General features: G+C 42.6%; 1 protein-coding gene across 2 annotated transcripts; it reads left to right on the top strand.

Moving 5' to 3' along the window:
- The first annotated feature begins 333 nt into the window (after positions 1–333).
- On the top strand, positions 334–12,131 carry AQP4 (aquaporin 4). Of its 2 annotated transcripts, none has more exons than XM_058032024.1 (5): positions 334–602; positions 4,768–5,182; positions 6,106–6,270; positions 6,625–6,705; positions 8,484–12,131. In XM_058032024.1, exons 1-5 carry the CDS (start codon positions 544–546, stop codon positions 8,760–8,762), a joined length of 999 nt encoding a protein of 332 aa, XP_057888007.1. In that variant the 5' UTR covers positions 334–543; the 3' UTR covers positions 8,763–12,131. The 2 variants fall into 2 exon arrangements, with proteins under 2 accessions (XP_057888007.1, XP_057888016.1); XM_058032033.1 differs by lacking the exon at positions 334–602 and adding an exon at positions 705–779.
- Positions 12,132–15,707: the final 3,576 nt, after the last annotated feature.

Here is a 15,707-nt window from a genome sequence, read left to right as displayed (position 1 = left end):
CTAGAGGCAGTGAAAGGCAGGTACTGATCACTTCCCTATGGTGACCAATGATAGGACCCGAGGGAACAGCATGAAGTTGTGTCAGGACATGTTTAGGTTGCACACTACAAAAAGATTCTTCACCAAGAGGGTGGTTTGGCAGTGGAGCAGGCTCACCAGGGAAGTGGTCACAGCACCAGAGCTCAAGCGGTGTTCGGCCAATGCTCTCGGGCACATGGTGTGATTCTTGGGGCGGTCTTTTGCAGAGCCAGGAGATGGACTCGATCCTAGTGGGTCCCTTTCCAACTCAGGATATTCTATGATTCTATGATTTTGTAACCAGTAGAGTTCCAGTAAGGTACTAACAGGCATTTTAGATGGATAAAACTCCCTGTCTGCTGAGCTACTAGGGCTGCTTTCCCTTCAGTACACCGAGCGGCAGAGAAGAAACCGAGCAGATTTTGAGTCCTCCCCATTGCCGGGCGGCCCCGCGCCGCAGGAGCTCGGCGCTCGCGTTTCTCTCTGCCCGGCAGCCCGACCCCCCTGCCCTGCTCTCGGCGGCACATGACCGAGGCCGGCCCGCAGCCGCTGCCCCGCCGCGCGTTCCTCGAGTGCCGCACCAGGTAGGGAGGGAGGGAGGGCAGCGCCGCACGCTCGGAGCGTCCCGCCCCCGCCCCGGCCCGCTCCCAGCCCCGGCCCGCTCCCAGCCCCGGCCCGGTCCCAGCCCCCGGCCCGGCCCCGCCGCTCACCCGCGCCCGCCGGGGAGGCATGAGCGACGGAGCGGCCGCTCCGCGCCGCGGGTGAGTGCGCGGCCCTGCGCGGGGAGGGAGGGCAGGCGGGCGGGGGACAGGCGGGGGACAGGCGGGGGACAGGCAGGCGGGAGGGGACAGCCCCCCCAGACCAAAGATGAGTTTATGGAAAGCTTCGGCGGGAGGGGTGCGCGGTTTCGGGATGGGACTGTCCGGTGCCAGGTGCGGCGCCCCGCGCTGCTGCCTTTCTGCCTCCGCGCTGCTGCCTTTCTCCTCCTGCGCTTTGCGCCGAGGGATGGCAGCCAGGCAGCAGCTCCCCCTTCCCGAAGGCACTATCGGAGCCTGGCGGTCGCTCTGGAGTTTTAACATCAGAGGTGCGAAGAGTGCAGAGAGAAGCAAACTCACAGTCTCTTTCCACATGTTAAAACTCCATTGTCTACTTGCAATAGAGAGACGTGTGTGGAGAAAGCCCAGGAAGCGCACAGAGAAAAAGTTGCGGTACTGGGCTCCCAAGACTCCCCACCTGCTGTGGATACCCATGCCAGTCGCTCATTTAACAGATTTTTGGAAAATGGGGCAGAATGATTACAAGCAAGCCCTGCGGCCGTGCATTGGTTTTGCAAGGGTGGCGTGTCGCCCTCGTCCCTCAAAGCCGGCCGGCAGGTGCCCGATGTCCATTCGAGCTCCAGCCGGCCGTGCGAGCCCAGGTCGGGCAGCGTGCGAGTTTGCTGCGGAGATGCCACTGTAAATAACCACGCACAGAAATCATGCGTGACACCAGTGTCCTGTGGAGTGGCTGGCCATAAGCCTCCTGTCAGGATGTGTGCTCTGCTCCTTGAAATTATATTAGTTACAAAACGAAGAATTTTTAAAATACTGTTTGACTTTCATACCGAAACCTTTCTTATGATTTATACTGTTATGGTTTTGAAGCCTTAATCATGCCTGAAGCCTTGCTGGCAAGGTGATCTGCAAAACCCACTTTGTGTCCTATCAGACACAATTTACTGTGTAATCTTGTAGCCCAGACCAGAGAATTTCCAGTGTGCCCACCTGTGAAACTAATGTGTGACCATCACATTAAAGCGGTTTTTTGTTGTATTTTGAATTAATCTAAGGAAAACGTGAACTACTCAAAAAAACCCCTGTTTTGCAACTTTGATGGCAAATCTCAGCTGCTGAGGGGTCCCATTTCAGTTTCAGACCTGTCACAGCCATCACTCTGACTCATCTCCAGCCTTTAAATTTAACTGCATGCAGAACAAATAGTGGATGTTCGAGATGGTTTTGATATCTAAGTTGCTGATTCCATTTGAATTTAAGTGAAAACCTGGGCTCAGGGCTCAAACACAGTATTAAGCTTTTACTAACATTTATAGAGGGTTTAGCTGTAGGGAGGAAAGGTGAAGGCTTTTAAAAGAAAAATCTGGCCCTGACAACTGAGCATTTTGCTTAGTGTTGAAATCATGGAAGAACAAACTGCTTTAAAAAAGGATTTTTATGGATTAAAAATAGATATTTATATCATTAACTGTAAATATGGCTGACAGAGTTCTATGTAGCATGATGCTCTGGAAAAACAAAAACTTACATTGATGAGCCAGCTTTTGTGTTTGAAGCATTTGGCTTGCCTGCAGCATTTCTGCATTTTCAGGGCTGCAGATAATATTGACTGAATTGACTGCACGTGCTTTCAGCTGGAGAAGCAATATGAGATCTGTCTTTCCTAAGGGATAGTCTCCTTCTAGTCAGGCCCACCAGCAGTCCAGTAGAAGGTGTGATCTTCCACGTGCACGCACACACTCACTGTTAAGGTGATTTTCCAAGATGTTGCACAACTAGTGAGAAGCCAACTGCATGATCTTAATGACAAATACAAACACCTTTTTCTGTCCACTTTCTGGGAGGTGTGTAATTAATCTGCTGATCTTGCTGTTCTCTGATTACAGAAAGAGACAGTCAGGCACATTTGAACAAAGACATCAGAAGTCACCATGCTCCATAAACCTACATTCCCCCCTTAGTGCTCTTGCTGGCTGGAAATTTTTCAAAATTCTTGAATATGACACCAGGGCTTGCACCAGGGGAATCCAGGGTACATCCCAGCTGAGCTGAGGGATAAAAGAGTAGCTGAATGCTGCTTCGCTTGTCTGTGCACCCAGGTCCCAGGTTTCTCTTCCATGGGCTTCACTGTATGTGTTGTCCCTATGTTCACCTGGAACATGCCCAGGGAACTGGGAAAATGAGCTTTTCTCAGTATGGATATAGCACCTATCTCTTACTCAGGTCACTAAGATAAATTATTAGTGAGGAAGCATTAAGGGAATCAGAGGTAAGCCTTTAAGTTTCAGTGTGAATCTGAGCATAGAGTTCAAAGGTAAGAACATCAAATACCTGTGAGCTTCAGCTTTGAGGGAGGCAATGATTTTGGGTTCATTTTGTACAAAAAGTCTAGTCTAGATGGTTGGCCATTAACTGACTGTTAATATGAGATCTTACAAAAACATCTTTCCATTTATCTTGAGTTTGACCTAAAATCAGAAGATTTGGGGTATTACTTTATTCTCTTTTGAGGTTTTGGCTTCACTTCTCTAGAGGAACTTGTCTCATTCAAGTGTCTCAGATCCCTTCATAAACACTTAACAAGGGCCATTTTTAGGAGAGAATTTAATTGTTCTCATCTGAGAGTGTAGAGAACTGAGACAGAGCTCAAAAGGCCTATCCAAAATATAGAGTAAATTAGCATAGAAAATGAGTCAGGGAAACAATTTATTTGCTCCAGTCACAGTGTTAAATTGCTTTTCCCTTACTCACTGTAACTGTTAAGAAATTCATGGGCCATTCCTCTTGCAATGACTTGAGAAGGGCAGACATGACTTTTATGCTCCTTTCTGATGTAACTGGTATTAAATATGCATTGTAGCTCAGTTACCGTAGATAACTGAGCATAAATTCATCCATCTTCCACTTGAAATTCTGTTCCCAAATGTAGCCGCTGAATATTCTTTCTTTTGTTTTCTACTTTTTGGATGGGTTGGATGTTTCTTGGTTTTGTTTTTAGAGAAGAATCTTTTTAGCATTCCTTAGAAACTAATTAAAATGCTTCCCTTTTGGCTTATTCTCCTAATTTATTAATACCACAAATAACTTTTCTTTGGTGACCCACTTTCATAGGTATCTGAACATCTAGCAAAATTGTAACTCACCAGGAAGGCGGTGTAGACTAATAAATAGCATCTCCAGACAGGAAGAAAAGCCAAGACACTTCTTTCTTTTCCATGCAGAGTTTTACACACCACACACAGAGAAAATATTGCTCTATTCCCCAGCTCAAGTGGCGCCGTTAGCCCAAAAGAAAGCATTTTATTGATTACACAATTGATTTAAAGGTCAGAATGTAGGATTGCATCTATTCTCCTGCCTGAATTCAATTTCCACCCACTATCCACAGTGAAGAAACTGCTCTTTGCATAAATATAAATTGAAATACTGATCTGTGCGAGTGTTCAAGGAAATAAACTTTCTCTTCAAGCTCCCAGGGCAACTCCCCAACACTACACTGTCATCAAAACCACTAGGCTTCAACGAAGATACTGCTTTTTATTGAGTTATCTTACCTGCTTTGTGAAAATGACAGGTTTGCATAGAAAAAGAGGATACTCACTGATTTAATGAACATGATGATCAACAGGCCACTGGAAGTGGTAGAGCTATACAGCCTCTAAATCAGAGGCCAGCTACCATAGAAGAGTACACTTAATTTCTTGGTCATTTCAAAATACACGGACATTGCTTTCTGGGAGCTGAAACTATGCAGAGTTATCACAAGGAGTGATTAATTACCCTGGGTCCTGCAGACACTCCAACTCTGGACATGTTTTAAGGGCAGTCTGCTCTAAGAGGGTAGTCTGTGGTTGTCCCAGCCCAAGGATACTCAGTGTTGCCGCCTTCTCTCCAAAGTCGGCTAAAGAGCAGCCCCTAACAGGAGAGCATAAGGTTTATTTGTTGGCTTCTGATGAAAATTTGCTTTCCTTTTCAGTAAGTGTGCACGTCTGTGTAAGTGTGAGAGAATTATGGTGGCGTTTAAAGGAGTCTGGACTCAGCCCTTCTGGAAAGCCGTTTCGGCGGAGTTTTTGGCCATGCTCATTTTTGTCCTCCTCAGCCTCGGCTCCACGATCAACTGGGGTGGAGCAGAGAAGCCCCTGCCTGTGGACATGGTCCTCATATCCCTCTGCTTTGGACTCAGCATTGCCACCATGGTGCAGTGCTTTGGGCACATCAGCGGAGGCCACATCAACCCTGCCGTGACCGTGGCCATGGTCTGCACCAGGAAGATCAGCCTTGCCAAGTCCGTCTTCTACATCGTTGCCCAGTGCCTGGGAGCCATCGTGGGCGCGGGCATCCTCTACCTTGTCACACCGCCCAGCGTGGTGGGAGGCCTGGGAGTCACTGCGGTAATCTCTCCTCCTCTGCCTCTTGAACTAGCCTAGCTCAGACCCCGAGAAAATAGAATCAGTGTCACACAGAATGAGGACAGCTCAGGTACAGATTTTTAACAGCTTGCTGGTTTATTTACCACACCCAGACAGGGCTTAAAGCTCTCCTTAGGATGGGTTTATGCAGTGTGATAGTTATAGCTGATCTTTTTATAGAAGCTCTCTTTCCTAGAACTTCCCCAAATCTGATGACAGCAGGTAATATTAATTTACATACAAAATTTAAATAATATATGCGTGAAATGCCATTTTTATATGGTCTGGAGAGGGGGGAAATTAATTCTATGCTATTATGATGGGGATTGAAAAAACATCAATTTAAAATGACACACTTTTGAAATAGATGGTGGCTTAGATTTCAGCTTTGTTCTAAACTAATAAGGAATGCCATCAGTTAGGCCTGTTGCAGGACTTATTAAAAATGCACTTGAGCCGCACACTGCTTAATTTTTAATTGAAATTTAAATTAATTAAGTCAGGGCTAATTAATGAATTTATAATTGAATAGTAAATTACAGTGCTCCCAAGAAAAAAAAAAATGGTGAAAGCGAAGTGCAGCATTTGCAAATCCCTGTGTAAAAATAAACTATAGTTCTGCAGTCTAACTTTGAAGTTCCAGTTGGATGTTATTGTTAAGCCTTCTGTTCTCAGTCCAGCAATGATTTTCCATGTTTCTCAAAATAAAAAAACATTTAAAAGTTTTTACAAAAAGGGAGAAGGGTGAAGAGGGGGGAATCTGTACCTCTAAAAGTTCATTGTTGTCTTTCACTTTGTACTATTTAGAAATGCCATTCATTGAAATACAATTTGTGCGTGTGATAGCTTTCTGATTTACAAAATCACCTTTTCTTCATTTCTGGTGTTTCTTTGCCTTCTTCCAGGTACACAGAGATCTTTCTGCTGGGCATGGACTCCTGGTGGAATTGATAATTACATTCCAGCTGGTTTTTACTATTTTTGCTAGCTGTGATTCAAAACGAAGTGATGTCACTGGTTCAGTAGCTTTAGCAATTGGATTTTCTGTTGCAATTGGACACTTATTTGCTGTAAGTTAATGGTTTCTCTTTAAAAAAATAGATCCCTTCACCCTTTATGATTACTTCAGAAGTAAATGGAAACTTTTGTGACCTTAAGAGCAATTACAGCTATATAGCTGCCGTATTCTTTATGGACCCATACCAAAGCCCTTTGGAGTCTCAGGAGTGTCCCCTTGGGTAGGGTGTTGCGCCAGAACTTTGGGCTGTTCATGTGATGACTTTTTTTAACTTTGTGTTAAGACTCAGGAGAGTGATGATATCTGTTGTAAAGAGGAGGAGCTGTACAAAACCAGGGTGGTCCCATAGAAATCGAATCACTGCCTTCCAGACTTTAATAACAGGCAACATTTCTCTCTGCTTTAGATCAATTACACCGGTGCCAGCATGAACCCAGCTCGATCATTTGGACCTGCTGTCATTATGGGAAGATGGGAAAACCAATGGGTAACTCTCCTTTCATACTTCCTCTACCATAGTGACAAACAGTGGTCAAGATTTTTCATACATCATTTGCTACCAGTAGATCCCATAGAGACCATCCCCCAGGAAGACAGGCACTGACCTGCCCCAAGCTTAGGCATAATCATCTCCTCATCTAGGACTGCAGTGCAGCATGCAGCATGTTTGGAACAGCATCTTACTATTTCAGGGGCCATTTTGTGGAGGTAATAGCTTGGGTAGAAAAGAAATCATAGGAAAAGTTCAAAACAAAAATGAAAAAAGCGACCCAAGGAGACTGAAAGAATTGAACTGCTGGAAAGAAAAATCCTCCAAGGCAGATTGCAAACCCCTCTGGTCCTGCTGGTGAGGAGCTATGGAAGTAATTCCGTCAGCTTCACATTTCACCTGGTTCTGCAGCAAACTGGGGCAGATGTATAAAATGAGAACAGGGACCCTCTGTGATCTGGTTCCTGGGGGAGAACCTGCCTCGGCAAATGCCTGCAGTGAGAGATGAAGAGGTTGCAGTCTGGTATTTGCAGACCAGGCCAGATGTTACCTGCTTCAGTTTGAAAGTGTCAGCTTAGTCAGGCGCAGTTGCGCAGGAAATAATGTTATAAGCAGGCTGTGAATGATGCAGTGAATTTCTATAGCATCCAACTTACAAAAAAACATTTCATATTTTGTAAGGGAAAGATGGATCACAGCTCACCTAATTATAGAGAGGGAAATCACTTCTAGAGACACACTCAGTGCAGACTGAAGAGCTGCATATTACAGTGCATATAAGGATTTTCTTGATTTTTAAAGTATGAAGCCCACATTGCTCCCACTGCAACTAAGAATAGAAATAGCATTGTCTTCAGGCCCTAAGGCTTCAATTCTGCAAACACGATACCATGTGTAACTTTGTTCCCAAGAGTTATCCTATTGAGGCAGATTTACCCAGTTATCAGTGAATGGCTTGTTCATGTGAAAAACTGCTGTAGTTTTTCACAAGATTAATTATCCATACTCTGAGGAAGCCTGTAATTTATAACTGAAGCTATAAACAATAAACAAATAAACAAATGCACCATGGAGAAACTTGCAGGAGAAGCTTAGTTACTGTCCTGGCCACTTGGAAAAACAGCCTTTTCTCTTCCTCCAGAGCAGTGACATTGGCATACCATTCACAGGAGCCTGTGGGCTTTGGCACCTGCTAATGTCACTGCACTGCTGCTGGTCACGATTAAATAGATAGGTACCTACAAAGTTGTGTTATGTCCATTGTATTTGCTTATTTAAATTAGATTATCAGACTGCCTGTTGTGGTTGACTGCCTGTTGTGGTTGACTGCCTGTTGTATTGTGTAGGATTAAATGCCAAATTTGAAATATTTTGGAAACATAAGTCTGAAATACCAAAGCAGAACTCTTTGTGTGTACGCTAGGAAGGGCCTTTGTGCGTACACTAGGAAGGGCTTTTTTCCTTGAAAGTTCATTGTCTTCTTGGTTCAAAATGCAGGAAGAAAATCACTTTTCTACATCGATGTTTCCTTTGTGTGTCTTCTTGCAAAGAGTCCATACTTTTGGTCTATAGCTGGCAGTGAGGAATGAAAAGTTTAGAAGAGGCTTCCTGTAAAGAAGATAGTTCAATAAAACTTGACTTAACTTCCTGATAGATCAATAAAACTTGACAAAATTATTTCACTTCAGAGAAGTGGGCCATCTTTGTCAGCCTTCTTATCACTGTTAATTTAAAAGCTTAATGCCTGGGATTTTTCCCCACCCCTTTTTTTGCAGGTGTACTGGGTGGGACCGATAATCGGAGCCGTCCTTGCCGGTGCTCTGTACGAGTACGTCTATTGCCCGGACGTTGAGCTCAAGCGCCGCTTCAAAGACGTCTTTGGTAAGGCCACCCAGCCCTCCAAGGGCAAGTACATCGAGGTGGATGACAACAGGAGCCACGTAGAGACCGATGACCTGATCCTGAAGCCTGGCATAGTTCATGTGATTGATATCGACAGGGGTGAGGACAAGAAGGGAAGAGACCCATCCAGCGAGGTGTTGTCTTCCGTATGACTAGCAAGAAGCACTGAAAGCAGAGAGCGGCCTGCTAGCACGTCCACAGATATCCTTCCACCCATTAAAGAAACAGATCTCCTCTAGACTGAGCACCTTCCACTTCTTGAAAGGTATGGTGTGGGCACATGCACAGAGTGGTGTCACCAAACCATACGCCTGCTCGGTTGGAAGATTAGGACTTTGCTATAATTAGGTTTCCCTATCAATTATTCCAAACTTAGACTTGTTCCTAGTATTTTCCTTTCCTTCTTTCTGGAGCAACCCCAAAGTCAAAAAAAAAAGGAGATGAAAGCATTCTCCTTTAATAAAGCAGTCAATAATGAGATAAAGATAGAGATGTGTAACATCCAGATTGACAGTTAAGACGTACCAGGAAATGCCTATAGACATGAAGACCTACTTATCAGATTGTTCTTCTGACATTTAATTGGCTGTTGTCAGCACCGATTATAACATCTTACCCATTAAGCCTTCTCTGCGAGGTTCAGAGACAGCACCAGCACTATTTAAGAGTTTTATCCACAGTCAAGCAAAGGAATATTGTTTCCACTCATGTACATCACTATTGCCTTGCAGACTACCTCTGAAAAAAATGATACTTTAACAGGCTTTTAAGAAAAAAAATTCTATCAACCCATCAAATTTCACTCATCTGATTCACTGTATAAATACATTACCTTCATCCCCAAGAGTAAATGTGCTGAAATGGAATGTTGAAGTGTAGGGTAATAAGGCTGCAAAGCAGTTGATTGTACTTCTTGCTCCCTCTTTCATTGTCTATCTGGTGAAACATTCTCCTGGGGTTTGACTATTGACCATTCAGTGTTAGCAGACTCTCAAGGTCATGCAAAGAATATAAAGGCTTTCCTGTTACTTAATAACTTAAATAAGAGATATCAGAAGAAAAGAAGGCATATCTGTTTTCAGTGCACTTGTTTGAATACACATTTCTGTGCTAATTTATGTAAACTAAAGGTTTAAATTACTCACCTATTTTCTTACGAGAAGGTTGGAGATAGTGTTTTTTTTTAATTTATTAGTAATGTAGAGGGGTTTTAACTTTTAACTGTATTGAGACACTGATTGGGAAATATTTTTTTATAACAGATGATAAAAATACGACTGCTTCTGGCTTTTTGTTGTAACTGATGCCTAACTATTTGAACAGGTTCACTGCTTGTTCCTGTGTTCATATAGTCATAAACTACACCTCTGGCAAAGGTTTCTTTATCTGTTGTTAGAAAAAGGTTCAAGTGCTTGCAGGGTGTTTTAGGGGCAAAAGGACATGAAATATGTTTGGTAAACAGTCTTTCCCCTATAGAGAATTTTGCCAGACAAAATCACCCCATCAGAACATTTCTGTAAAGCTTTTGCTGACTTACTGCTTTTGTTTCTGATCAGTGGCTTTGAGTTTTACAATATGCAGCTGCAGAGCAGTCAGGAGCATGGTATTATTACCGTAATTATATAGTTTTTATTTTTAAATTGAAAACCTATCCCTGCCTATTTAGCAAAAAGAGAGGAAAAAAAAAGTATTAGTCCTGACTGTGGGCTGTATTAGCCTCATCTGTTCTTTGACATACTCTACATGCAATCTTTATTACAGGGAATTAGATGTTTCTAATGAGATAATAAACCACTACAACCCTCAAATCTGTGCACTATGTTCCAAGGGCAATTCTAGTGTCCCAGCTTGCAGCCTTGTGTAGTCCCAGCGTGTCCTTTTTCAAGTTCCACATTTTTCTTTTCTTAGTCCCTGTTAGTGTGGTGCAAGTTCCCTGCACTGAGCATGAGGTTCATGACTCCTTCATGCATTTGCAGTTGAGCATGGCTGGGGACCTGCAATGGACAATGTCAAATTGCAGATAAGGGCTCCTTCCCACAGCAAGAACTGTGTCCCAAGGGAAGGGCAGCACAGGTGTGGTGTTAGACCTCTGCTCAGATGGATGAATACCATGATAAAGAAATTCAGTAAGAAAGATCAAAACTTGTTGGGGATTTGTCTAGGCAGTAAGTTGGGCTTTTTCTTTTACGTAGTTCCAATCTGTATTTGTTAAAGGGACGTTTTGGTTAAACCTTTTGCATGGCTTAAAAAAGTAAAGAGTAATACACATAAAATTGGTGGATTTTTAAGCAAAGGTTTGCATTTTTTTTTACTTAAAGACACTCCTTAATTTGTGAATTTTGCATGGTACTGTGTTATTTAAATAAGAAGCTGTGATTTGCTTTATGCTTAAGGGTCCTTTACACAAATGGCTTGATGTGTGTTTTCCTCACCCAGCCTGATTCTGCTGCTGAGGTGAGCAAAATGTGAGCATAGCACCAGCCACCTCTGTTAGGAGGATCTTTTTCCTGTATTAATGAACTGTGGCAAACACTCAGAACCAGCCCCAGAACCAGCAGAGCTCCTTATTGAGGATAAGATCCTGACACTTCTGAAAAGATCAGGGAAAAGAAGGGATGCTAAAATAGAGGCCAGCAGGCAGTAAAGGTTGATGCCATGCCATTAGACATTAGCAGGTAAGCAATGTGTGGTAGGTCTGCTCCTGATCCCACAGATTAAAACTTGTGGAGGAGTTTGTCATTGACTACAGTGGAAATGATCCTGAGCTTTTTTGGGGTGTGATGGCTTCTCTCACACACTTCACTGTGTTTTTTCTAAAATCCAAGGCTTTCAGCAATATGCTTAATTTTGGAAGAAGATGCATTCAACTTGAGGCTAATGACCCACCCTACAGTAAATCCTTAGCAGTGGCTGTAACCACAGGTGGTTCTGCCCCACCACATTCATATAAGGGAGCATCACTCTTCAGCATCCATTAGGACTTAGTTTAGCACAGGGATAGGTGCTCCTCTAAGCTGTCTTGCAATGGTATCATCACTGTACAATAGTCATGCTTGGTTAAATAATAGACTAGCATGACCTTTTAGAGGATTCAAGATACTTTTGCTTTAGTATTCTTTTTAAACATGTACTTTGATACTGTTTGAGTGAGATTTGTGTTCTTAAGCTCTTCAGCTCTACACTGCATCTCATAACATACTTGATGTCCTCTTAAAACATTTCTTGCTTTTGGTGGGAAATGGTTTTTTTTATGATTGTGGATGGAAAGACTGGCAGGTCTGTCATCATTTTGGGGCCCCAAAAATAGGATGAGTCTCACTCCTCCATGATAGCAGGATTGTTTTCAATGCTATATTTGCACTTTAACAAGCACCTTCATAATGTTAAGTCACTGGGTTTCAGAAAAGAAAGCATGGAAGCCAAGGGTGATTCTATTGAAGCACACAAATACCTTTTAGGTTGTGTGTACTCTGAGAAGTTCATCACCCAAATTCTAGCTATTCTCAGGAAAAAAAAAATAAGAAGAAGAAACCCTGCAGCATCCGAGTTGTCATGATAACCCTTCTGTCCAAGCATTCCACCTTTCAGTGGAAGTAGGAGTGAGATTCATCTCATGCTGTGTTTAGGTTTGTCACGTGTATTTGCATATCAGTTTTTCAAAATGTGCTTTTTTTCTGGTTATTAGTAATTGCCACAGTGTGTGTTTAGAAAGCTCGATGGCCATCTACCTTTCTAGTGCTTGATGGCAGAGCAGCTGCTGCTGTGCTCTGAAACATCTTATCTGCTGGCTGTGTAACACATTCAGGATATTGTACACCATCCAATCTTTTTAATCTTATTAAAATATGTGAGAATTTACATTGTGAGTCTTTCTTTTCAAGGTGAGAGGTAAAAACACCATACACAATTTTTTGTATCTCAGTTCAGCCTGTGTGTATCTGAGTTTCTCAAGGACTTTCTCAATAGATAATATGTAAATATAGACTGCAGTATTTGCTACCCACTTATATGATCTAAGTCATCCTGTTGCAGTCTGAAATTTAGGACAAATGAGGTAAAGCAAACTGTGTATATGGATTTTTGCACAAGACTGCTTATTGTTTAAGTGCTTAGTCACCATGATATCAGAACTAATGTAATAGAACTTTAAAATTCCATATGTAATATTTGGAATAATCTACTGAAAAATTCACTATAAAATAATACATGATTATCTGGTTCCCACATGTATTCTACTGTATCTCACACTACTGTTGCAAATAAACAAGTGTCAAAAAAAAAAGGGCGTCTTTTGATCATTGGAAACATTTCATGATCCTAAACCCCAAATCCAACCCATGGAACATGTCTAAGAGGAGTCTGAAAATGTATGCAACAAAGAATGAATGATTTGCTGTGGAAAAATATTAATCAGAGAAGAGAGCTGCTTGTGCAAATGTTTTATTTTTTTTAAGGAAATGAGCTAAACCAATTATAGCAAAAATTATGCTGGTGTGTTGTCATGGTTTAATCCCAGCTGGGAACTAAGCACCACACAGCCACTCCCTCACCTCCCCCACTCCCAGTCCAGTGGAATGGGGAGGAGAATCAAAATCAAAACCTGTATGTTGAGATAAGAGCAGTTTAATATAAAAAACACAAAACATCAGTGTGTTATCAACATTATTCTCATGCCAAATCCAAAACCACAACATTGTACCAGCTACTGAGGAAAAATTAACTCTATCCCAGCTGAAACAAGGTCATGTATGTACATCACTGATTTTGCCAAATGGATTAAAAACTCATAGGACTAGTGGAGAGCCAAGGATTTGAAAAGTGATAGAAATTATACAGGCACTTCAGACCCCTTTCACTAAAACAGCTTGTGAGACCAAGCTCCCGTGACAATCTTCAATGGAAATCAGATCCTGGGGAATTTACATTTCTAGTTGTCTAGCTCTTTGCTTGGAATGCAAAGTTTAGCTGCTATGACATTAATGGAGGTAAATTATGATCCTGGAAATGATTAATATGAGAATCCATCACCTGGGATAGCTTCTAATCAGTAGGAAAGGCTCTTGCCTGATATTCACCCCTTGCAGTGCTTCAACTCTTGCCTTCAGCTTCTTCAAGCTCCATAGGCACTTCCCAAGAGGCTTAGGGGGAGTGTGTATGTTGCATATGACTTAATACACACGTGGTTTGTACCTTACTGAAACAGGCTCCCAAGGGAATTTAGGCGGAACCAGTAAAATTATTTTGGTGTCACAATCACACGAGGAAGGAGCCATTCTGACATTTTTAAACAAGCACAAAACAGGAATATGGGTGTCTGGAGAGTTACAAATGTAAACACGTAGTGATGGAGCTATCTGCAGTGTTAAGATGAAGGGTCCTGGGAAGAACACAGAAGCAGCCACGTGGGCAAGGGAGATCTTTGTAGTGTACTTCTTACTGGGAATTACTGGCACGAAGGTATCAGTACAGAATTAAAACATGGTCCCCATTGTATGAGGATGTGGGAGAAGCTTTTGGATCTCATCTGAGCCTTTTTTGGATCCCATGGAGAGACTGAGCTCTGCTGAGTGAGAAATGTCCTTACTCTAGGCTTCAGTGGCAACACTGGCTTCAGCAGCGACAGCTACAAACAGCAAATGTGACCCAGGCATCTGCTTAAAGAGAGAACTTAGCAGATATTTCCAATATCAGCTTGCTTTAAAACCCTCATTTGGCTTTAGACTCCTTTATCAGTTGTAGATTGTAGTGTATTGCAAACGTTATACGCTGCTTTATTTGTATCAGACTGATAACTGTTATCTTGGGCATTAATTTCTTTTGATTTTTCTTGCCTCGTTAGAAAAACAATCCTTTTGCAAGTACAAGAGCTGTGGCATAATCTGACAAAAAAAGCTATCACAGTGTTCTTTGGAAAAGCAAAAGGAGCTTGTATTATTTGTCTCTCACCTTGCTGTGTGGGATGGGGAGAGGCAGAGGTTTTCTGAGGGCATGCCTGCAAACAGATCTCCCAACAGCCATGAGCTTCCTGTGATGTTTCATCTCTATTTCCCTTCTGATATGAATCTTCATTAAAAAAATCTGGAATTCACAGCATGCTGAGAGTTTCTTGTCAATAAACAGGTCTCTATTGAAATGTGCACATATGTGCATGTGTGTGCACACACCTGTGGGTGAGAGGTGCAGGGAGGCACAACATGGCACAGCCATGGTGTTTGCTTCTTCCCAGCAGTGGGCAAGATCAGTGGGTAAAACTGTGGGACACCAGCTGCCATTTGGGATTGCTGCATGCCCCACTGGGATACTAATGACTTGGTCATTTATTTCCACTTTTTTTCTGAGCCATATGGTTTTCAGCTTGAGATGGGGTCATGGCCATCTCCTACTGCCACGGAACCATTTGGGTTCTGCTGCTCTTCCTCCCAAACTTCATTTGCCACAAGGTTTTCTTTCCCCACATTTCAACCATTTAAAAATTGATTTTAATTTTAGAATTACCTTAGACATTTTGTAATTTTCTAGCATGCAAAATATTTTGCCATTATTCCACTCTACCTTAGTGTTAATTTCATTTATTCTGTGGGAATTGTTTCATTAATGTAGAACAGAAAATCTCAGGGCATTGGAGAGTCATTCATTTTTCCTCAAAAATTTCCTTTGATAGTTCCTAGTGATATCTCTGCTATTCTGTTCCAGTACTTAATTATTTCCATTTGCATGGTGTCTCAGTGCCTAGCTGCCTCGTGGTCCCATATTCAGACAGGAATGCATGCATATTTTGTTTTGTTTTGCCTTTCCAGCTGAATGAGCTCATCAGAGCTGGAATGAGATGGTTTCGTCTCTAGATCCCTTTCTGCAAGCTTCTTCAAGCTGCTGCTGCCACTTTGGACTGGGGGCCACTTTTTTAGCCAGCAGCAGAATTACCCCAGCGTGGAAGGGGGGCATTTCATCTGCTTTGACTTGCCAGAGCTGTACAGTACGTAGGGTAAATCCTGCCTTCGCTTCCAGAAGAGATGAAGTAGGTTGCACCAGCCAGACCCAGTCTTAGACAATTGCAGTAGAGCAAACAGTGTCCCAGCAAAGAAGTAATCAGTTTTGAA

The sequence above is a fragment of the Melospiza georgiana genome, chromosome 1, assembly GCF_028018845.1.
Source record: "Melospiza georgiana isolate bMelGeo1 chromosome 1, bMelGeo1.pri, whole genome shotgun sequence".
NCBI lineage: Eukaryota > Metazoa > Chordata > Aves > Passeriformes > Passerellidae > Melospiza > Melospiza georgiana.
This window is presented reverse-complemented; position numbering and strand designations above follow the sequence as displayed.